The sequence below is a fragment of the Thamnophis sirtalis genome, unplaced genomic scaffold (genome assembly GCF_051295495.1).
Source record: "Thamnophis sirtalis isolate CommonGarterSnake01/CBP01778 unplaced genomic scaffold, rThaSir2_p1.2 scaffold_6, whole genome shotgun sequence".
Lineage (NCBI taxonomy): Eukaryota > Metazoa > Chordata > Lepidosauria > Squamata > Natricidae > Thamnophis > Thamnophis sirtalis.
This window is the reverse complement of record NW_028261386.1, coordinates 36,106,885-36,131,945: the sequence shown is the minus strand read 5'-3', so window position 1 is coordinate 36,131,945 and position 25,061 is coordinate 36,106,885. Positions and strand designations below refer to the sequence as shown.

At 39.0% G+C, this 25,061-nt stretch overlaps 1 protein-coding gene across 1 annotated transcript in view; it reads right to left on the bottom strand.

Annotated features, from left to right (window-relative positions):
* Positions 1–25,061, bottom strand: part of PYGB (glycogen phosphorylase B) — a 50,345-nt gene that overhangs the window by 2,091 nt on the left and 23,193 nt on the right. The window contains exons 4-19 of the mRNA XM_087717590.1: positions 24,285–24,388; positions 20,967–21,098; positions 17,573–17,684; positions 15,764–15,846; positions 14,792–14,935; positions 13,636–13,728; positions 12,438–12,584; positions 10,962–11,125; positions 9,831–9,945; positions 8,859–8,960; positions 7,222–7,369; positions 5,591–5,649; positions 4,137–4,278; positions 3,531–3,738; positions 2,239–2,373; positions 1,268–1,334 (exon numbers count right to left, since the gene is read on the bottom strand). Of these exons, the coding sequence (XP_087573716.1) occupies positions 1,268–1,334; positions 2,239–2,373; positions 3,531–3,738; positions 4,137–4,278; positions 5,591–5,649; positions 7,222–7,369; positions 8,859–8,960; positions 9,831–9,945; positions 10,962–11,125; positions 12,438–12,584; positions 13,636–13,728; positions 14,792–14,935; positions 15,764–15,846; positions 17,573–17,684; positions 20,967–21,098; positions 24,285–24,388 (1,955 nt within the window). The remainder of the gene's footprint in view (positions 1–1,267; positions 1,335–2,238; positions 2,374–3,530; positions 3,739–4,136; positions 4,279–5,590; positions 5,650–7,221; positions 7,370–8,858; positions 8,961–9,830; positions 9,946–10,961; positions 11,126–12,437; positions 12,585–13,635; positions 13,729–14,791; positions 14,936–15,763; positions 15,847–17,572; positions 17,685–20,966; positions 21,099–24,284; positions 24,389–25,061) is intronic.

Genomic DNA, 25,061 nt, shown 5'->3' with positions numbered 1-25,061 from the left:
TGACATGTGCCAGTGGCCGCAAGCAGCTGCAGAAGAAGTTGGCCAGCAATTTGAGGCAGGTGTCAGGGTGTGCGAGGCCTGGCTGCAACTGTCCAAAGATAAAACAGTTCCAACACCGCGTCCTCACCCTAGCTTGATTTTTACCCATGCGCCATGGCCTACCTCATGCAACCAGGTGCAACAGAGTGGGCAGGGTCTTAACTAGGGCTTATTTTGGGGGTAGGGCTTATATTGGATGCACAGGTAAAAATCAAGATAGGGCTTATTTTGGGGGAAACACACTTATCTTTCGGAACTCAGGGCCCAACAACATCCTACTCAAGGATAAAAGCACCTTGATATACTCTTCCTCTGATGTGGTACATCCACCAGGGAGGCCTTGCTCACTCGCGTTTTGGGAATTTTCCATATGTGATGGAATATAAACCTGGAGTATTAGTGGATAGGAATTTTGGCAACTCAGAGCTTTCCCAGAGAGAGGCCCAGTTATGAGTCGGCACAGTCCTGAGCTGGATGGGAGTGGGATAGGGAGAAGTTCAGAGTAGCCACACACTATAATTTCTCATGATATATCTAATAGGTTATATTAGATAGCTTTAATTAGGCAAGATCCTGTCCACCAGGTGGAAGCAAACAAAGGATTCAACTCAAATGGATTTGGCTGTGTTGTCTTTGACACAGCTGGACCACTGAAAAATGCCTTACATGAGGCTGTCCTGAAGAGTGCTTGGAAATTAAAAATGGCGCATAATGTAGCAGAAGGGGCAGTGTTGGGTATGTCTCAATTGTCTACATTATACCACTGTCATGTGAGATGCACTGGCTCCCAGGTTCTTTCAGGTGCAATTCAAGATACTGATTACGTCGCAGCAGGCCAGGTTATTTGTGGATAATTTCTCCCCAAAGGTTTCATTTTCCATCAAGCCAGATAGACTGGGCTCCAAGTCCCTTCCCATTCATGTTGCTATTTAGTGGGAACAAGAAATATGCCCCTTCTGTAAGGCCCTGTGGGACACCTTTCCACTCAGGATCTGGCAGCCCGCTTTAATTTGTCGGAAGAGCTGGCAGTTTCCCCAAGTGCTAGAATAAGATAAGGTGATTATGCTAATGTATGTATGATACATATGTACATTCTGACTGCCCCTTTTCAGCATTGGGCTCACTCTTGGATACCAGGAACACTAGTTATAATTTCTAGTTATTTCATGAAGAAGCCTTCTTATCAATTTGCAATTAGTTCAAACTATGAGGAAAGTCTCCATCTTACCATGTATAGTTGGTCCACTTGCCCTTGAGATTTGATGTAGGCTTCATAGTCAGCAAATACTTTAAACCTAAACAAAGTAAATGCAACCGTAAATTCCATTTATTTTGTTAACTAAAGAGTCATAAAGAATAATTGGGTAAATAAATATAATATTGTAGCTGTGCTTTAAATAAAGCAAGTTTGGATGTGCTTTTCCTGTCCCCTTGAGTAGTTTAAGTACCTAAGTGTTTAAGTGAGACTCTCTCCTATGTAACATAATTTCAAAGGACTTTTTCTATGGTAGTTCCCTCTCTGAGGAGGCCCTAAGTCAGGATTGCTTAAGATAACCTTATTTCATTAGTTGACTGATTTCACTGTATTTTCTCTCTTTAAATTTCAGGAACCCTTTAAAAATAAAAATATATCCAAATAATGCCCTGTGCCGTAATCCCCACTTGGTTAGACTACAGTAATGTGCTGCATTTGGCATTGCCTTTGAATTGAAAGCTACAGCTGATTCAAAATGTGGCAGCAAGGCTCTTGACAGTCTAACTCTTTGAGAGTAGAATTACACCTATCTTGAAATTTCTGCATTGGCTGATGGCTTGTTTCTGAGCCCAATTGACGGCAAAAGGAAATAAGCCAGGGTCTGTATGTTATCAATGAAGAGTGTGTCATGCCCCCTGCCTGGATTTACAATATATAGTAGTTTTCCCCAATATGATATGCCTCATAAAAAGGAACTGCTGTTCTTGTATCTTTCAGCAAGTATGGTGATTGATGGGTTGCTCCCGGTTTGGCCAAACCGGTAGCAGCGGCGGCGGCAGGAGGCTGATGCGCAGAAGTGTTGCACACGTGAGTATGAACAAACCGGCAGTAAACTGGTTAGCAACCCACCACTGGGCTGGAGATGTTGGAAGTTATATTTGAACCCACGCTGTGGACATTAAAAGAAAGTCTATAGTAAAAGTGCACCATTTCATGCCTCTTACCTGTCATGATACATCAACATGTTGACAACATCGTGGAAACAACTAGGATCATTTGGTGAGAAGAAGCCATTGTTTATTTGATCAATAGCTTGCTTGAGCTCTGGAATTCTGTCGTAGTATTCCTTAGCATTGTACCTGAACAAGAAAAATAGGGACACCCTTAACCTTTTCTGCTTCTATTATTTATTTCTTGCATTTACATCCCATCTTTTCTCTTGGAATAGAAGGTGATATATACAAGGGTTTCCACAGTGAGTTAAGACTGGGTGAAAGTGAGTGCCATGTGGTTAAGTAGAGACTGCTCCATCATCAAGGGGGACATTAATTCAACACTTTAGCCACTACATCATATTGGCTGTAGGCCAATACTCACTCAAGCAGTTTAAATTATAGGTGAGTTGGAAATAATACAGAACACAGATGTCAAATTAAAAGGCTATTGGTGCATATTAATTCTTAATAAAGGTATGATCAGTATTGGATCTTATACAATTTATGAGGAGTAATTTGTGGAAATTGCAGGTTATTTCAAAAATGTTCCTATTTTTAATACAATGAGTATGTAAGCTCTGTTCTATGCTGTAGCAAGTTCTTGCTGACTCTATAAACCGCTTAGAGAGGGCTGAAAGCCCTATGAAGCGGTATATAAGTCTAACTGCTATTGCTATTGCTATTCTTCTATTACTATAAATGAATAACGAGAGTTTTGTCACAATGTATAACCCAATCTTCCCATGACAAGGCTATTCCATTTCCTGCAGCAGTTTTCAATGACTGAATTTTCTAATAAGCTTTCCTCATAATCAGAGATATTGACCATAAGTAACTCTAATATACATAGGAGAGAATTCAGAGAAGAAAAATGGACTCTTAAGGAGGTCAGGTCTATCCTGACGGCTCTGCTTGCTAGACATGAGATAGAGAAGTCTCCTTGTCAAAACAGAAACTGAATTCTGGTTAATTCCTCTAAGGCAGGGCTATCAAACATGTGGCTCGCACACCAAATCCGCCCCGCGATAGGCCCAGAGTTGTCCCACAGATGGCAAGGGACTGGCCCGTGCCGCCCCGCCCACCCAGTTGGCTTCAATGACTAGACCACGCCCGCCTGTTCCCACAAGGGCAAACAAAATCTTGATTCAGCCCATGATGGGATCAAGTATGATACCCCTGCTCTAAGGTGAAGCACCATCTTGAAGAAGCTCAGGAGAAGTTTCATGCTGGTCCAAAAAATCAATCACATGCCCATAGGCTGTTTCTATGGCCTGTTCATAGTGAAAGGTTCATTTACAAACCCTTTCTTATCCATTGCTTCTACGTCATCCACCCGCATGCCAAAAATGAACAGATTATCATCTCCAGCTTCTTCAGCCATTTCCACATTGGCCCCATCCATGGTCCCAATAGTGAGGGCTCCATTCAGCATGAATTTCATGTTTCCTGTCCCTGAAGCTTCAGTCCCAGCCGTTGATATCTGTTCAGATAGATCTGAAGCAGGAATCACTAGAATGGATTGGGAAAAGAGAAACAGGTAAGACTTCATTATTTTCCTCTGTAAACAAATCATTTGTTTCTGCACCTAACATGAGCAAGCCTTGTGTGGTCTAATTTTACTGTTCTGAGTAGACTAAGCAGTTCAACACCCCATGTGTTTGCTTCATTGATGCAGCTGTATGGCATACAGGACTGCACTTATACCTCTGCATTTGGAAGGGGTATATTTTCTTGCACAAGAGCCAGTCAGCCATGGATCACAGTATGCAATTCTTTAGATGCAACTTCCAACAACCTCAGTCAGCACAGCCATAAACAAGGTATGCAAGAAAAGAAAGATCAGCAGAATCTTGAAAGGCACCAAGTTGTGCACTACTTAGGCCAACCTGCTTCCAAAACTGGCTTACCTTTTTCAGCAAGAGACACTCTGTAGTTTTCCAAGAATATGACTTTGAGTCTATCTCCTATGTAGGGGTCATTATTGATAATTTCTCCAATGGCTGTGATCAATCTTATAATCTTTTTTGCCATGTGGTAGCCTGGAGCTGCCTGGAGGATGAAAAGGAAAAACATCGTAAGAAAAAAAGGAGTGATGAAAGTCACAAGGCAAATGAATACCAATATAGCATCTGGATTTCTTAATTAGAAACCACTAATCAGAATTTATTTAAAAGTCTCCAACACTGGTGACTTTTAAGAAGAGACTTGACAGCCACTTGTCTGGAATGGTATAGGGCAGGGAGGTCAAACTCAATTCCATTGAGAGGCGCATCAGAGTTGTGTTTGACCTTGGAGGGCCGGGGGATGGGCATGGCCATGGTAGGCGTGATATGGGACCTCACCCCCACACCCATGGTTTTATACACTTATAAAAATAGAGAGGTGTACATTTCTGTGATTTTGTTTTTTTTAATACCTACTTGATCTACTTGATCACCTTATGAGAGACCATATCAAGAAATTGACTCCATGGGAAGAATAGAACTATAAATTATTGACATAGGCTATAGTAGCAGAATCCTGCAATCCTGAAAAGTAAACTATTTTACCTTCCCTCTCTTTTATAACCTTCTGAGTTAAGGACAGCCTCCTGGAGCGCTCCGGAGGCCCCGTTTTGGGCCTGGAAGGTCTCCTGCAGCACTCTGGTGGCCAAAACCGGTAGCGGGAGAACCACATGTGGCCCCCCTGCACCCCATTTTTACTAGGAAAGGGACTGCGGGCCAGTCCTTTGCTATTTCCAGGCTGGCCCCACAAGCCCCCCTGCATGCCGGATATGTTTGACACCCCTGGTATAGGGTCTCCTGCTTGAGTAAGAGGTTGGAATAGAAGATCTCTAAGGTCCCCTCCAAGTCTGTTATTCTGTTATTATATGACAATGATGATGATGATGAAGAAGTAGGAAGCCATCTTCTGAATTTATCAGCTGAAATATCTAATTCCCAAAGAGAGTGCCACAAATTGATATATGTGAACACTTCTATATATGTATAAAATCAAAGGAAGCTTTGATCTATCCCAGTAGAGGCTTCCTGCTACATATATATATGACTTTTTGTTCTTAATCTTTACTGAAGTTTGCAGCTCGTAGATACCTTAAATAAATCCATACCACAATAGAAATTGTCAATCTCCTCAAGTTCTTATTTTAATATGCTGAGTTTCCAAGTAAAAAGGATGTTTGAATCACACAAGGAAACAAAGACTAAAAATATTGGATTTATTTATTTTTGCATGCTTAAATAACTCAAAATTTAACATAAATGTGAAGTGTGTAGGCAGGCGGTGATGGATGGAAGGAAGAAATATATGTGTAGCCTTAAGTACTAAGTAGTAAACTTAGCTTCACATTGAAATTCTTTACCTTTCCTCCAATCATAACTGTTCTTGGTACATAGGATTTTTTAGGGTCTTTTCTGATGCCTGAAAAAAAAGCAATAAAATTAAAATGGAGAATGACATTTAAAATGGATGATTTTAAAAAAGAAAAAAAATTAACAAAAAATAATTTTGCCACAGGCAATGGTGATTGGCAGTGGCGATCAGCAGTGATGTCGATTCTTGCCCGTGATGGGCCGAAAACAGGACACAAGAAGGCGGTGATGATCCACACAGCCTGGAACAGCTTATCGGCGCTATTCCGGGAGGCCAATCCAACTGCCAATCAGCTGCTTGTGCTAAATCAGGCTGCGATAACGTGCTGAAACTGACCAGGCTGTTTGCTGCAAGGATGCTAGCCAGATGGTTTGGTTTCGTTTTATTTATATGCCGCCCTATTCCCGGCGGGACTCAGGGTGGCTCACAAACCCAAGAGGGGAAGGGAAACATTAGAACGACAAATACAAGTATTTAAAATAACCAACAGACACACAATCGAGAGAGGAAGGGAACTCATCAACCCCAGGCCTGCCGACACAGCCAGGTTTTAACGGCTTTTCGGAAGGCCTGGAGAGAGGTGAGGGTCCGAATCTCGGCGGGGAGTTCGTTCCAAAGTGCCGGCGCTGCCACAGAGAAGGCCCTCCCCCGGAATACTCATGGATGCTGGGAGGCAGATTTTTTTTTCTTGTTTTCCTCCCCAAAAGCTTCTTATGCGTCTTATGGTCCCGAGTGTCTTATGGTACAAAAAATACGGTACTCCCATTGGTATCTTATGACTATCACTTGTTGGTTGTATCTTATGACATATAATTATATCTTGTGATTTATATTTATCACTTTGTTGCTTGTATGTATACTGAGAGTTTATGTACCGGGGACAAATTCCTTGTGTGTCCAATCACAGTTGGCTAATAAAAAATATTCTATTCTATTTTATCACATTCCTAGCATGAAATGTCAATCATACCTATTTCATTTTGCAAAATATTATCTTTTTTGCCTGCTTGTTTATGACAAACTTCAGTGTTAAGATTTTGATCTCACCAAGGCTTCAATTATGTGTATGCAATTCAGATGAGGTTCCTAAATATGCTTCTTCATTGTTAACAAAGGCTAATTTCTGGGAATCTCAAGTTCAAGCATGCTGGAGCATTATAATCAGAATAAAAGGATATGACTGCTTCTACAAACATATATCCGCATACGTGTGCGTGCACACATGACACACACACTCCCCCTATCTCTTCAGATTACTTTCCCAAATCCTTTCATATAGACATATTTTTTTCCACACTGATGTAGGAATATTATTGTTAATGTTATCTAAAAGGCAGTGGGGAAATTCAATTTTTTTCATTACTGGTTCTGTGGCCATGGCTTGGTGGGCATCGCAGGGGAAGGATACTGCAAAATTCCCATTCCCTCCCCACTCCTGGGGGAAGACTATTGCAAAATCTCCATTCCCAACCCACTCCTGGGGCCGACCAGAGGTGGTATTTGCCAGTTCTCCGAACTACTCAAAATTTCCGCTACCGGTTCTCCAGAACATGTCAGAACCTGTTGAATTTCACCCCTGCTAAGAAGGATTTAAAAGCTTTGAGCTGGCAAAAAACTCACGATTATAGAGAGTGATTATATGTAGGCAATTGAGGAGCTGCCTCTTGTATTCATGAATTCTCTTGACATGCACATCAAACATAGAGGATGCATTAATTTTCACTTTGTACTGTTCTTCCAAGTACGCTGAGAACTTCAGTTTATTCTCCTGCCAAAAAGACATTTTAGGTTGATCTCAGAAAATTTAAACAGACATTCAACTCAAGTGCCTTGCCTAAATGGAATTTTAAAAAAAGATACTATCTACTATATAAAATAAATATAGTTTTGCTAGGAGGTAGCATGCAAATGAATTTTATAAATAAATGAAGTTAGCTAGCTAGAGGTAAATACAGTGGTCCTTGATTTACAACCACAATTGGAATTGGAATTTTCTTCCTAGATTGTTGAAGTTGTAAGTTGAGTTGGACATGATTTTATGACCATTTTTATGGCAGCTGTTAAGCAAATCACTACAGTTGTTAAGGTCATTAAACAAATCACACCTCCCTAATGGTATTTTCCCCCCAGCAATTAGCAAAAAAGGTTGCAAATCACAATCATGTGATAGCTGAATTCTGCAACTGGTTGTAAATGTGAGCCAAGTGCTAAGTGCCCAAATTACAATCACAATCACATGACTGCAGTAGTAGTATGATGATTATAATTGTGACTACAGGTCAGTGTGGGCTAACCTTTTTTCCATCGCGTGGCAAAAGCGGGGAGAGCACGGGGGGTTGTGTGTGCAGGCGCCCACACCCATAATTCTATGCACCTGCCCCCACACATGGACGTGCAACCCCCGCTCCCCCCCGCTTTTGCCACACGATGGCACGGTGGACCTGTTTTTCACTCTCCCCAGGTTCCAGACCTTTTCTAAGAGCCTGGGAAGGGCAAAAACGGCCCAACTCACAAACCAGAATTTCTGGAACAGACTTCTGGGTTGCTCGCTGGGCCATTTTTCTCCCTCTGTATTCTTTAGGAGGCTTCCCTGAAGCCTCTGGAGGGAGAAAAACAGCCCTACAGGCAACCCGGAAGCCCATTCCTGAACCTCCGGTTTGCATGTTGTTTTTCGCCCTCTGGAAGATTTAGGGACACCTCTGGAGGACGAAAAACGCCCAAAAATTAAGGCAGAAATTAGCTGGCCAGCAAGTACATGCGCGCTGGAGCTGACAGGGTAATGCCTTATGTGCCCTAAGAAATGGCTTCGCATGCCACCTATGGCATGAGTGTCATAGGTTCGCCATCACGGCTATAGGTCATAAATCACTTTTTCTGAGGCCATTGTAACTTCACTGTGAGTTGAGAGGTTATATAAATTTGTTTACTAAATAAATAAATCTTCTAACAGTAGTTAAACAAATGGTTGTGAGGATGATAGATAGATAGATAGATAGATAGATAGATAGATAGATAGATAGATATGATATGATAGATATGATAGGTAGATATGAGGGGTCCTTGGTGGTCTCTGAGCTTGCTTGTTTTCTTGCAGATATTTAATTACCCTAACTAGGTAACACCATCAGTGTAGAAAGATAGATGATAGATAGACAGACTGATAGATGGCAGGCAGGCAGGCAGCAGAAAGACAGACAGACAGACAGAGACAAATATATAGATAATAGATAGAGAAACGTGCCTGTTGCAATTATTACCTGTTTAACTTTAGCTACATCCCTAATAAAGGCTTCATCGTTGACAAAATCCAGCAGCTTCTTTAGCTGGCTAAGATCAGTTAGGAAATCTTCCCCAATTCTCTGTATATTAAGAGAATAAAAATTATAATTAACAGAACTGATACATCTTTTCACAGTTGAATGCTTCTATTACTATGTACATCATTGTTAACAGTCACATAAGTGGCAATGTTTTGATACAGATGAAATCTGGTTCACTCTTATAGGTCTTGTTGACAATGAATAGGCTAATTTAGGACTAACCACTGAGTTGGATACTGGATATAATACAAGATGATTCTGCAGAAATGGAAAAGCGGAGAGAAAAAAAATTAAAAAGCAGCATCACTACCCTCTCCCTTGGTATAAAATGTCTTTCCGCTTTAGCGTCAAATAAATATCCATCTGATGTGGCTCAACTGAGGCTGCAAGATGCAGTATTTGGGAGAAGGCATTTGCCAATATTTGGAGTAATAATGCTAACTAACTCACTTGTTTTTATAAACATTAAGGGGATAAATACTCATAATAATAATAATAATTATAGTTATTTGCATCATCAGCCAACATCAACTTAGAGGTTAGGTGCTCTGCTTAAATTTGATCTTTCAAAGGAAATCTTAAGTAAGGAGAAGTTGACATATGGTCTACCTGATACAAAGTTGAACATGACTTTCTGCTAATCTGAATGCAGACTTACTATTTATCTAGAGTTGTTTACAGATTCAAAATCATACTTTTGTCAGTCACCATATTGTTATGCTGTATTCTGGAATCATCCTAAGTATCAGACAAGATAATCTGTAGTATGCTGTCTCTTCTTCCCCCCCTCTTTTTGAAGGCAGGGATAACATTTGCTTCCTTCCAGTTATCTGGCGCTTCATCAGACTGTAGCTGAAACCCAACCAAGTATTTCTACGAGCATTTCCTATTGGCTGATATGTAACTTACCTCCACAATGACTTCAGAGAGTCCTGGGTTACACAGCAGAAGCCATCGCCTGGGAGTGATACCATTGGTTTTGTTTTGAAATTTTTCTGGCTCTATGTCGTAGAAATCTTTGAATCTACAATGCATACGAGTGAGATAGTTTTAAAAGGAACAGAACGTAATATAAATTATTTGATGCCATTTAACACCATTAACTTTTTAGCAGCTCAATGCAACCGTTAAAAAGAGAATGTAGTCATAGGATACATTTATGAAAAGCATAATCCAGATCTTGAGTAGTGCTAATTCTGCTCTCTTCCCCATATACCAAAGTATATGTTCTGTTTGAAGAACACTGACAAAATGAAATCAATTTAATATCTTCAGATATTAAGGACTGTAGTTCCAAAAGTACTTTGCAACAGAGCACGGATTCATAGAAGTTGAAATGCAAACCATCAGGAAGTTACTAGGTTATAATCTAGGTTAATAATTACCTGCCCCTGAAAATGGATTATGCCTAGGAAATGTATATGAAGAAATATTTGGGAAATAGTTTATAAGCAGAAAGCTTGCAGGTGATGGAAATGAGAAGTTTAAAGTGAGACTTGACAACCATTTGCTGAAGCAGACAAGTTCTATGTACCCAGCAAAAGGCAGGATGAGATAAACATTTTTAAAATCCTATGCCTTTAAAAATGGAGGACGTTGTCTGGATTGAAATAATTCAAGCTGCATATACTTAAGAATAACAGAGAAGGACTATATTAAATCTCATTTCTAGACTTGTTGGATTTCTGTGTGTGTGTAGTCTTCTATTATGTAAATTTGTACCCAAAATACAAATTGAAGAAATCAATTTGTGCTGACTACACAAACTAGCCTTAGTTCATTTGTTCATTCATTCATAATTTGTTAAAACTCAATGTCTATAATTTTTCCTCTCACTACTAAGCACTTCTATTTTCCAGGCTATGTGCAAAATGAATAAAATCATTTATTTTAATAACAAATAAATCAGATTTGGAAAACAGCAGATATGTATGAGAAGAAAGGGCATTGATTGCTTCTTAGATCAGTGGCATTCTATGAAGAACACCAGGATTGATAGCTTACTTATAACTAAGTAAAAGAGAAACAAGCAGGACTCACACAGAATTCTTCACAATCTCCGAGTGAATCTGAGCCACTCCATTGACTGCATGAGAACCAATGACACACAAGTGGGCCATATTGATCCTCTTGCAGTCTCCTTCTTCAACCACAGACATCCTTCGGAGGCGGTCAACATCTCCAGGAAAGAGGGAAGCCACATACTGACAGAATGTACAAAATGACGGGAATGTTACACAACAAAGTAAATCATAACTCACGATGAATTCTTTTAAACTGAAAAACATGAATACATCCTCCAAAGTTCAGGAGAGGTGAAACTATTTTACTGCTCTTCCCAAATGCCCTCCTCCATTATCACCATACCCTAGAGAAGCCAGCTCCACCAGAGTTTTGATGACCCATCATTTCGCACTCCTGAACTGTTGCAAATGCAAAATTTGAATATTGTACCTCCTAACAAAAGACATCAAGATCTATTCAAGGATGGTATCAATTACACTGAAAAAGATATGCTAAGCTATACTAACAAAGATATCCTTATAAGTATTTACATCAGGGGTGGGTTGCTGCCGGCGTTGCTGCCGATTTGCTCGTGTGTGCGCTTTGCATTGCTCACGCATGCACAGTTCAACTCAAATTGTTCTGTGCATGGGCAAGAATCATTAAAAAGTAATAAAAACCTTGCCGGCAACAGCAGCAGAGACCGGGTAACCGGTTCGGGTGTGTGTGGCCAGCCTGGGTCACTGCTGGTTCGGGCGATCTAGGCCAAAATCCACTACCAGTTCACCCGAACCGATGCAAACCGGTAGCAACCCACCTGTGATTTACATGATCAACTCATCAGCTTCTAAGCCTGACATTTTTGGCAGGGCTACGTGCACTGCTGCTTTCCAGAGTACTATCAGCATCAGTGAATTGTGGACACTGTAACACAAGAAATATGAAGGTAGCAGATGGATGACTGATGTTATTTTACTGATTGTTACAAGATCACAAGAAGTCCAAATACGATTGATTCTTCTCATGCTATTATTCTGTCCACTTGCTAGAGCTAAATACTGGCTCTTTGCTATGCAGCAAGGTGGCCAGAGAATGCACAACATGGCATAAAAAAGATAGCTAAACAAATTCAATAAAACTGCTATGTCTGATGTATGTTTTCATTCAACTACAAGACACAAATTAAGTCTCTTCTGGTTTGCCATTAGATATCTCAGTGAGCTTCATCTGATGCTAGCAACATAGGATCACATACTTTAAGCATCGACCAGCAAAATAATGTTCAAAACCACACAAAATGAAAAAAAATACTTTTAAAATGGCCAAATTCTTTCAAGTCTGAAGATTTTAATGACTTCACATGAGGTTAGTGAAATCTTATGACAGCACTAGGACTTTGCAGTATCTTGAGCCTTCCCTTCCTTTCTCTGGGCCGCTGTGTGAGATTGCTAACCTCTGGTATCCTCTCTCTGCCTCTCCCAAGTCCTTTTTTTTCTCATTTAGATGACTTACATCCAAATGCTTTTGGTTGATAATGTAAATGATTTCCAAGTGCCTGGGCAGGAGCTTCTCAAACATAGACACTGGCCAGCGCTCCAGGGCCTCAGGCAGCACTGTATGATTGGTGTATGCACAGGTTCGTTTTGTGATTTCCCAGGCCTAGAACCAAGGAGACAAATGAATTAGTGTGAGTAGAAGCAAATTCTATGGGCTGAAAATAAATGGTCGTAACTTCAAATAGCATTAATTTCTGATATTTGCCATGGAGATTACACTGGTGCTGAGTTGTAACTTATCAGTTGCAGCCTTGTTATTAATGAAGAAAGCACACGTTCATGAAATTGAAATTCAATTGGTGATGGTACTAGAGCTAAGTAGAGAGCTTGATGTGTTATAGGAGTACCTCAATCATCGCATACAGAAACAAAACCTGTCTCTGTGTCTAGTTGTTTTAGAATGCAATGCCCTGTAGAGGTATCCCAAGGGAAGGAGTTGAAACACTTTATGTCCAGAATGTGAGAGGTCTGTAGATAGTTTCTTAGCCCACTCTCTGACCCATGTAATATTCAGGTCCTCAATGGAAGGCAGGCTGGTTGCAATTATTTTTTCTACATTCCTTACTATCCGCTGAAGCCTGTTCTGTTTTGGTTGCTGCACCAAACCAGACAGTTGTAGAAGCACAAATGACAGACTCAATAATTCCATTGTAGAACTGTGTTAACAACTCCTGGAGCAGTCTGAATTTTCTGAATTTTCTGAGTTGATGCTGATGGTTCTAATGCTACAGGTGTCCATTTCAAACTCTGGAATATTATAGAACCCAGAAACTTGAAGACCTCTACTGTTGATACCTGTGTTGTCTAGTATAGTAAGAGGTGGTAGAATAGTAAAATTCCTCCTAAAATCCACTCTCATCTCTACAGTTTTAAGCATGTTCAGCTCCAGATTTTTCCGGCTGCACCACAAGGCCAATTGTTCAATGTCCTGTCTACATGCAGACTCATCGCCATCTCAAATGAGACCAATAACTATTGCATCATCAGTAACTTTAAGAATCTAGCTTCTCACCATCCTGGCTAGAAATTCTGGAAAATGCAATCCCATGATATCTGAAGTAAATCAAGTTGAAGAAGGAGAATCCGCTGGCAGTTTCTGAAAAAATTGTAGGGGATCAAAAGCTGTTTCTTTCCTGCCTTCACTCAACTCTTACCTTATCCCACTCCATCTGTTCAACATCAACAAAGATTCTCATGAGCTCAGGAATGGAAAGCGCTGGGTGAGTGTCATTTAGCTGAATGGCAACCTGTAAAATGGACAACATAAACCTTAATATGAACATCTCCATTATTTCCATCCAGAAAAAGTCCAGTGAGTCCATGGAGCACAATGGAAAATCTGGTTTCATTTTATGCTGATGGCTACATGGTGACCCCAGACCAGCTACTCTAAATTTCAATTCTTCGATATAAAAAAGAAAAAAAATATTACGGACTCTGGGGGAACTACAGGGTTTAGTCATACATAATCTGGGCAGTGGCCATGTCTTGGATTTGATATTTAATCAAGTTTAAAAAAATAAACGTTTAATCCTGATTAAAAGTAAAGCATCAGAAAATATGCTAAATAAGTATTTAGGGCTGCTACTTAGAAAGTTTTTTTCAATTGTTCATTCATTCCAAGAACATAATCTGCCGGATTCCCGGTCTGTCCTTTTCTTCCTACTCTTGTGCAACCATATCAGTTCACTTTTCTAAAGATCTTCTATTCTTTCCAAGTTGTCACAGCAGGAAAAAATAATAATATACTAAAATGGCACACACAATTTTCTTTTGAAAAGTAAACCTGAATCCTCATCCAATTATGCAAATTGCAGGAAGATGAAAATTAAAATAGGTAAAATATGTTATCCAATTTTCATTACTGGTGCTTATTGCTGAATTTGTGTTTTGTGAATTTGATACTGCATTGCAGAGTTTCTAAGCCCTTCATTATTCATGATATTCAACTTACAAGGTCCAAGACAAAGATGATTGGTAAAATTTATAAAATCTGATTAAATCCATAAAATTTTTGGGAAGTGTTTGGTAATATAGAATTTATCAATAATTTCTTGTCCCTAAACCATGTAAACATCATGGTATTAAATAACAACAAAAATAATGGCATAATTCTATGAACACCACTAATAGTACTATAAAGATCAGTCCAACAGGACTTCAGGATATTCTAGTATTAAGCAACATTCTGGTTTTATTTTTCTTAATATCAAAAGACTGCCAAAGTCTAAGAGAAAGAGATAAAGGTATTCTTTAAAATTAAAATGATTTATTTCAAGGTTTGTACAAGCCTTCATGTAAAAGGTTCACCTTGTCTGGGAAGGTTTCAAAACAGGTCCTCACTGGGTCACGGCATCCAAATTTGGAAGACTTGAATCGTCGTATGATGTCCTGAAGAGTGGCAGCTACCACAAAGTACTCCTGCTTCAGACGCAATTCCTTTCCTTCAAAAAACTTAGGAACACAGTGGGGAAAAGGGGGTTATATTAGTCTATGTCAGAAGCAGCACAATGAAGATACCAAAAGAAAATAGGCTAATAATGGCAATGATCTGATCGTAGGGATTGTAAAAATCAAGCTCCTTTCCAGGGTAAAAGAAAGCAATGAGATGGACTTTGCCAATCAGGTTTAATCTTCAGTGGTTTCCCTATCTCAGGTCCATATTTTATATAATAGGCATCCTTCTTTTAATAAGTTTTTACAGATGACAAACATTCACATGCACATTTGTGGATCAGCACTGATCTTAAGAACATGGAAACACTCTTAATTTCTTCTGAAAATAAATGGGACTTTAAGGACACTTAATTCTCCCTGCATTGTATATCCAGTGACCTTGAACTGAGTATAGTCAGGTAAAAATACTATCTGAGCAGAGGAAACGGTTACTACAAAGTGGTATGTCTATTGTGCTGGTCCTGAACAGAGATTTATTAAGAACAACAGAAGAGGGAATGCAGAAAGATGGAACTAAGAAAAATTATACTGAGTAAATGCATGCAAGCCAGATATCACTTGTGCCTTTCACGTAATTTTCGTAAGTTTGACTCTCCTACTATAGTCTCCGTATGTCTCCTTCCACCAGAAGTGGCTTTTTGAAGATGGTGAGAAGTTCATCAGAGAAGTGGAAACTGGTGGCTCCCACACAAAACACAGAAACAAATAGTTTTTCTAAGACAGCAGAAAAGCAGCCAAATAAAATCCACAATTCACTTGTGGCCAAAAGAGATTTAACGAAGCACTTAAACTGCACTTACATGGCACAATGCAGCAGATACTTACATTATCATTAGGGTACAACACTCTGGATATGTTTTCTGCTAGGTTTCTATCCAACACAGCTTGGATATAATCACCAACATTAACTATGGAAGAGAATGAAGATATATCTCAGAGTAGTTACATCAATGAAATGGAATACTCCAAGAGCTGTATGTGTTTATCACTACACAGCAGTCATTTCATAACTTCTCCTAACCCTTTACCTTTATTCAGTGAGATTTTTAAAAGTTTCAACTTGTAACTCAAATTCAACAGGAAATTTATTTACATTTATTTCGAACGTGAAGTAAATGTATGGATTCTTTGCTCAACTGTCTGTCTAGCTCTCAAGAGTCTTACTCTGGAATTGGATGTCACCATCTTTTTTATTTTGGAAAAAATAATGGATTGTACATTTCTAAGGAAGTGTGTAAAAGACTTTCTGGATGTTTTCAGTACATCAAGTAATTAGTGTGGCTTCCTTCCAGAGGTTAAATGAAGCTTTCTTCATTGTGTTTATCTACTTTGATGTGTTCTCAGGGGAAAAAATAGGAATACCAGCTACCAAATGGTTGCTTTGCACACGTTTTATTAATTTACTGGATGTGTAATATTTTTTTCTTAAGTAGGAGCTAGGAGCAGAAATTTGAGCCATGATGACTGGAGTTTAATGCTTCTGCCTTCATTGCCCCTTTTAAATTATCCCTCTCCAAACCACCCTGCTGTAGAAAAGAAACTGCTTTTAGTGGCAATAATAAGCTTCCCTTCTTTTGTGGATAACAGAATTGGGAAGCGGATTTTTATCAAGGGACAAAGAATCATGAGCCTCTTATTTGCCAGATTTGTCTTTTTGTTTTTTCCCATGACTTCAGTTGAGATAAAAATACTTTTGCATATGCATACATATATATTCTATTTCTATAGAATAGAAATATTTCTATAGAAATAGTTAAAACTGGCCCCAACTATATGTTCTATTAACATTTCCTTTTGTATAGCAGATACTGAAGAGAAGAGGTTATGTCATCTGGGTTGAACATACTTAGAAAATATACAGAGACTTTCTTTTCTACATGCTTAGATTCTAAACAGGTAATGTGTAGATATGAAAAACTTTAACATAGAATAGAATAACAATGAATAACAGAGTTGGAAGTAATCAAGCCACAATCAAGGCCATTGATTATCCTTTTCTCCTGTTTCATGTGGAGACAAATGATTCAACAAAGAACCTGAAATAACAAAAGACTATGAGCAGCTAGGCATGAAAACAAAAGAAGTAGGAGCACAGAGAGTTATTTTCTTCTGTACTTCCAACATAAGGTCAACAACCAATGAGAGAATGGAGAATTTTAGAATTTTAGGAGAATTTTAAACTACTGGCTTGAGGGATGATGCCACTGAGAGAAATTTCAACTCTTAGATCATGGTGTACATTATCTACATGAAGGGCTTCTGGAAGGGATTGGCTGCATAACAAGAACTAGAGAGATTGTGTTTGGAAAATAACTGGCTCAGATTATCTAAAGAGCTCTAAAGGGTTTTAAACTAAAATTCGAAGGGTAGGGAAACCAATCGTTAGGACCCAATCCCAAACATAAACCCCAAGAGAACTAATCGAACAATGAGGTAGATAGTGATGAGAAAGAAGGGGAACTCAGATATAAAACAGGAGACAGAGGGAAAAATATGCAGGATCAGTCATAAAGACTTAGATGCCTATACCCTAATGCTCAAAATATAAGGAACAAACAGGGCAAATTTGAATTTAAATAAATAATGCAATAAAGAAATACTGGAAGAACTTTATTCATTATTAAGAGTACATACATTCTTCGAGGTTGAAATCATTGGGTGCCTTGGCTGACCACAGTCTCATGGTATTAACTGTATTGTTCTTGTATCCAGGAACAGGTGTATCATAAGGCATGGCAAGAATAACCTAATGAGGAGCAAGAGATTAAATAAAGATGGGCTAACACAGTGACATAAAAATGATAATAAGCCATAGCTAAAGGGCACTGCAATTGTTCACTCTAGTGTACCTTGCTCATTTTGTTTTTAAAAAAATGTGATTTACAATTCTAGACAGACTAGCTTAATATATTGCAAATGAGACAAATTTTAAAAAAAAACAGATATTAAACAGCAAAGTAGACTTTTGTATCCTCAAAAGTAAAGCATTCCCAATAGAAAAAGCAGAGGAGAAAAGAAGATAATTCATGCCTTTCTTTAACTTGGCATTTAAGGAAATTCAGTACTGGGGCTCCGCAGGTCTTGTTAGGCAAGCATTTGACAGAACAAAGAAGGATCTGATGTTCTTTAACCTGCAAAGGAACTTGGCACTCAGTCACAGATGTTATTAAATGAAGCTTTCAGAGAAGACTGTTCTTTGAAGGGGCTGGAAGTGAACTTAATTGTGTAATTCTCTCCACTCTTGGCAGTTTAGCAACCTTAACTTTCCTCTCTCATGGTCTCCATTATCTCCTGAGGAATGTCTTTGCAAGCAAAACAACATAAAGAACAAAACCGCGACTAGGTTTCATGCAATACACTAATTTAGGGCTACTCCAAAGGATCAGAGTAAGCTACAACGCAAACCCCAGATCCCTCCACCCCATTCTCTGTCCTCGTCTCTCCATCTAGGGTTGCATTTCCCATCTGCTCTATGACCCACCCTAAATGCTGCCCTCTGTCTGGGTCATCTTTCCTACCCACCCACTCTTTCTTCTTTCCATTGTGCCCAATTGTTTTTTGTGCTTTTTCATACAGCTCTCCCTGTTAATGTCCTCTTTCTTGGCTACTCCAAATTCCTTTTGACATGGAAAAGCCAGCCTTTCCTGCCAACCAGGTCTGATTCTTTCCAGTCTATTCATTCTCCTCCAACTGCCACTTGCAACTCTCTCTACCCTCTGCCCAATCAATCTAACCAGCATGCACAAACAAAATGCATATGCATGCACACACACACACACACACACACACACACAAAACTTCACTGACCTGCTTTCACTGTTTTTCCCCAGCCTCCCTGTGATATGCTCACTTATTTGCTTACTTATAGGCTGCAGGTTCTTTGTTCCTTTCAAACGGGGAAAAACATGGTTTGTTTTTTTTCTTTAATGGGGACCACGAGACCAAAACTATGGTTTTACAGTCTCTTCTACTTTACTTTTTGTAAAAACGAAACCATGTCCTTTTTTCTGGGTTGGAATGAAGAAGCAAGCTGCTTCTTTCATTTGTTCCAAAGCAAACAAAAAAGTTGATTGCCTTTTGCATCAGTAGAAAAGTTTTGAAGTGGCAGCTTCTTTTTTTAGTGTAGTCATCATAATTTCTTCTAAGATTTGTAATACAATTTAAGAACAAATATTAGAATATAAAGGAATAATGTTAACTATAAAAAATAAAGTATAAAGAAATTCAAAAGAAAAAAATAAGTAAAAACAAAAATTAGTATAAGATGCAATTAAAAAATAAATTTGTGCCCTCAGCCCCTTTTAAGAGTATGGCTTTCAAAAAGTGCCATAAGCCCAGTGTAGCTCTTTAGTTAGCAAACATTAGGTATTATTCCATATATTGCTTTATTATTGAATAAAGCTTAAATATTTAAATTCATACAGCACATTAAGCCAGAATAGAACAAACCATATTTTAATATAGCATGAATCCACGACATGTTTTGATTTATGTTTTAACCAAAGCATATCTGTGTGATACAGAATGGTGGTTTGCTGGCTTGATCCAACCAGGCTCTTCATATGCACTTAAGCCACATATGGTAATTTTTTAGACTCAAGTGGCATAAAACTATTTGTAATGCACAATTAAATAACTGTGGAAGACTATTGAAATCAGGATCTAGTCCTGACTGACACATGCTTGACAAGTTGTTTTGTCCAATTCTGATCTACTTCATGATAGCATGAGGCTGCCAGCATGCTACAAATGACTTGATTTAAAAAAAAGACTAAACACCCATGGGAAGTTTATGGCCTAGTCATGTATCTCCTAACAAGTGAAAAATGAAACACTAAGTAATTACAAGTACTGTACCTATGGAAAATCGTGTATTCCTAAACAGTTGAAAAATGGCACCAAATTTCAGTTTCAAATGTCTCTCTAGTCATTTGTTTAGTCAATCTCTTTAAGGAGCACTGCTGTTTAAACCAATTATATGCTGCTCAGCAACAAATGTGGAACACCATGGCCCATTTGTCTATGTGGAAAACATAGAGAGGCTGCAGCCATAACAGGTCCAAATAAGGTTTGCAAGCACAGAAGTCCATCTTTTAAATTGCTCTGAAGGCTCCTCATGTTTGCAAAAGCTCATGCTGCAACAAATCCATTTGTTTCTAAAGTGCCATAGGATATTCTGCCTTTAGAATTCACTTGGCATTCAGAAAAAATAGAATTGAAGAATTATCCAAACATTTGGATAATTAAAGACTTGTAATCTCGAATCAGCTCCCATTCCTTGCCATGTCATGGTGTTTTCACACACCTTTACAAAGGTGTTTGCAGTGTACTGAGTCCATTGTTCTTCTACTTGCATAACAGGGTTTTTCTCATTTTTTTTTTCTTTTTTCAGGTTAAGTGACCAAAACACAGCTTTACTAATTTGATGTTCTTACATGTTGCCTATACTCCTCGGGGATTATGGGGGTGGTATTCTCAACATATCTGGAAGGTACCAGATAATGGCAGTAAATAAAATAAAATCTCTGCATCAATTGCATGGAATTTGATCTGATTTGAATCAAGATATACAATGAATTGATGAAACAATTCATACATTTCTGCAAGCATTCATATACAACTACAATTAAATTTGACTCAAAACTGATTCTCTCTGATTCCCAAATGATTTAGAATGAAATTAACTTAAAAACTAGAATAATTCAAACTGCATCCTTGAAACATTCCTTGTTGGCAAAGCTATCCAGGCAGCATTTATTGTTCTTACCTCTGCTTTTTTTTGATGCTTCCTCTGATCATTACTCTACTAAATGGCTATTTTCACCCAACCCTTCAATGTGAATGGCAATCCAGCAAACTGGGAAAGTTCTACTGGTTGATTATCCTTGTAACATGGAGGAAGGTAGAAAAATATTAATTGCTATTGCCAAAATCTCCAAATCCAAGACTGCTACCATATAATATATCCCTTTTGGCTATTTTGCCCTTGTAATTAATGGCTTCACATATGTAACTTTAAAAGCTATACCTGAGTATCAACCCATTTAACCCCATTAGGGGTATGATCTACTCGACCATAGAAATGTACAGGAAGCATGTATTCAGGGCGGGCTTTTTCCCAAGGATTGCCATAGCGCAGCCAATCATCAGCTTCTTCCACCTAAAACAAGAAGAAATGAGTCACAAAAATTGTTGTCTTCTTTGAATTGTGATTAATGAACAAGAGCTTTTTCAACAGCTGAATGGAAGTGGGGGTATCCTCCCCAGCAGGGGTGAGTTCCTGCCAGTTCTAACCTCTTCTATAGAAGAGGTTCCACAAATCTACCATGCCATTTAGAACCGGTTCCAGCTTCCTCCCACAGCCCGTCCGCACCACGCTTGCCCCGCCTGCCGCTCACTGATTGGCTGGCTCACCAATTGCCCGCCCACCTCTAAGAGTCCTATCTAAACCTTAAAGTCTTAAAGCTGTCAAGTTTGAACAACTCTGGGTTTTTTTCCTAAAGGGTTAGGGGTGCAAGGATCTTGCAACTTTGCAGCTTTAAGACTTGCATACTTCAATGCCAGAGTTCCTGAGCCAACATGACTAGAGGAGGAATTCTGGGAGTTGAAGTCCACAAGTCTTAAAGCTGTCAAGTTTGAACACCCCTGGTTTTTTTTTTTCTAAAGTGTTAGGGATGCAAGGGTCTTGTAACTTGATACAGCACTGCAGTCATTCTGGTGCCAAATAATGATCTTTTTCATTTTTCTAATCATTCTAATTTTAAATATATATCTTTGTTTTAATTGTCATAATCAATGCATTGGTAAATATATGACTATGAAAAAGAAACTTTATTATGCATTTGTTGATTTTGTGAATGTATAATAAACATAACTGAACTGCTTATAATAGCAATAGTAATAACTCTTAGATTTATAAGCTGTTCCACAGTGCTTTACAGCCCCCTCTAAGCAGTTTACAGAGTCAGCATATTTTCCCCAACAATCTGGGTCCTAATTTTACCGACCTCGGAAGGATAGAAGGCTGAGTCAACCTTGAGCTGGTGAGGATCTAACCACTGGCAGTCAGCAGAATTAGCCTGCAATGCCGCATTCTAACCACAGGAATTCTTTGCCCAAATAAAGAAAGTTGAAAGTTGATTCCTAAGTGCAGTAAGAGTAGCATATGATAGAAATAAAGTATGTATGAGAATGGATGGAATGTTTAACAAATGGTTCAACACTGCACATGGATTAAGAAAAGGATAGGTGATGTCTTGGAATAAATGTATGGTATAAAGGAAAGCTTCTTGTGTTGTTAGATATGGATCAGTTGGGGACACGAGTGTGTGTGTGTACCATTGTATGCCATGTTGTTGATAGAGAACCTGAATGATTTGTAGCAAACATTAGAGATGATTTTATGACACGATGAGGAGAATGCATTTGAAAATCAGTGTATCTGACTCCAGCAGATACATCTGATAAGGAACTTGGAATGAACAATTGCCAGTTGTACATAAATGGCAAAATATAAACAAGAATATGTATTTATGTTTCTTGGTAGAATGTTTACAAAAAATGAAAAAATGAATGGAGAAATTTTAGTAACTGCACGTTTGTAGCAATGTAGTGGGTAGAAATGAGTTATGATGTGAGGAATAAATATGGGAAAAAATTAAAATGGCTGCATTTAACAGCATCTTCAACAAACCCATTTGTAATGACAGTATCTTATACATTTCTCAGTGCACGAGCTATGACAATTTGGAGGCTAAAATCTTAGAAGATGCTGCCAGCATTAATTTTATTATATTATGGTTCCTTAGTTCACTTAGATACTGTATTTTTTGGAGTATAAGACGCACCAAGGTTTGAAGAGGCAAATTAAAAAAAAGTTTTTGCACTATGCAAACCTCTCAAAAACATCCCATTTTTCGTGAAAACGGGCCTGTTTCCCCCCCCCAAAAGGCACGAATAGCCTTTAGGGGGCTTGCAGGGTGCTCGGGGGGGGGGAACGAGCAAAAAAACGGCCTGTTTTTCGCAAAAACAGACTCCTCCTGGGGGCTGGGGGGGAATAAAATGGCCCTTTTTTGCTCATTTCTGCCCTCACCAGCCCTCAGGAGCTCTCTTAAAGTTTCCTAGAAGCTATGCAAGGCCATTTTGGTGAAGGGGCGGGGTTTCGGGAGGCAAAAAAATGCTGTATTCAATGTATAAGACACGCCCAGATTTTCAGCCTCTTTTTTGAGGGAAAGAGGTACGTCTTATACTCCGAAAAATATGGTAGCTTCAAAGTCTGGCATCATGATAGTAGTATTTTATGATGCTAGCAATCCATAGGATAACCTGATAAATATGGGGAACATCAGGCTTTTCCACAAGATTTCTCAAACTTGCCCTTATGGACAATACTTCACCTAGGATACTGGTGTTCACCAAGCTGCAATCAGCTGCTGCATCTAGTGCTTACAACTGGCAATGCTATCTATCTACAAGAGCTAGTTGTAAAATATGTTTTGTGGGCCTATGTAAAGATAAGTCAATCTATAGTTGCCTCTACAGGTTTATTTTAGTTTATATTAGTTTGATAGCAGACCCGCTTTCCAGAGTAACCTTCACTGGATGTGTTCAAGCTGAATCTATGGTCCTGCACTGAGCTGAAGGTTCAACTTGATTACCTAAGTGGCTCTGTCCAAACTCAATGGTGTTATGACTTTTAGTCAGCATGGCCACTTCACAGGAGCTGCAGAAGTTCTGTTACTAAGTGACGTGGTCACAAAATATGACATCGTGTGATTACACTGCTTAGCAATGGCAGTTCTGGCACTTCCAGTTGCCATCATTAAGCAAATCCTGTGCCCTTATTAAACATGATCTCACATGGTCAATATTTGTGAGCCCTTGACAGCTTCCACCACTGACGTGGCTTGTTAGAAGCTGGTAATGAAGATTGCAACGGGCGATTGCAAGATTGTGGAAAAAGGCAGCACATAATTGCAAACCGATTACTAAGTGCCTGGATCACAATGTCATGACGGTCCTGTTGTGACCACTGCAAGTTCAAAGATCAGTCATAAGTACTATTTGTTGAGCACCATTGTAAATTTGAACTGACAGTGAACTAGTGGTTGTTAAACAAGGATTACTTATATAGCCTTTGTCTACAGATAAGATTTGGCTTCAATTTTGGGCATCTATGATTAAAAGATTCTCAGATAGTAGACTTATGCAACTGACATTCCTTACTACTGTTTTTTCCTAAGGCTTTGGAGAAGCTTTAGCTACCATCACAGTCCTCACTCAAGCTTGATTATCGCTTGACAGTACCTGTAAAGGCAGACAGAAATAAAGGTGATCTTTCCCTCACCTGCCAGCCATTGACAATCTTTTGATTAAAAATGCCGAATTCATAGCGGATCCCATAGCCATAGGCTGCAAGCCCCAGTGTTGCCATGGAGTCCAGAAAGCAAGCTGTTATGGAAAAGAACCAACACATGTTATTGCCTGACAGAAATCAACACCCAGTTAAGCAGCTCTCACTGATACAACTCAGTGTGTTTGTGTTTATAAGACTGCACAGACTCCCCCCTTACAAATGAGGGAAGGGAGTGGAAGAGTGGCTAAGAGATTGAGCTAAGGAAACCAAAGGTCTTTATTTCAGCTCTTCCATGAACTCACAAAATGGCCTTAGAAAAGGCACTTTTTCTCAGCCCCAATCCCCATATATTCAGGCAAATACTGTCGTGTTTCAGAATTGTTATGTAAAGATTTTTACTAGGTAAAAAAAATCAACACTTCAATTCATATAATATAAATTCTATAAAGAGGGTTTTGTAGGCTTTGTATCTGTATTGCAAACAGCTCTCCATTTCATCATAGCTTGTTATAGTTCCCCGCAGAACAATCTAAGTGCAGCCATGCTGGCAAAGTCTGACAGTGCAGAATTCAGCTTCTCACATCCACCCAGCAAGATGCTTAACAAGGCAGTTGGTTAACTGAGAGCCTTTCCAACTCTGCATCCTATTTTATTAGTGCTATACTCCACCTCCTCATTTTCTCTGAACCCTCTAATCACCCCGACTGCAATACAAATGGTCTTCCTCTGTAGAAATGTACTGGCATCTTCCCGTCAATGGTCACTGCT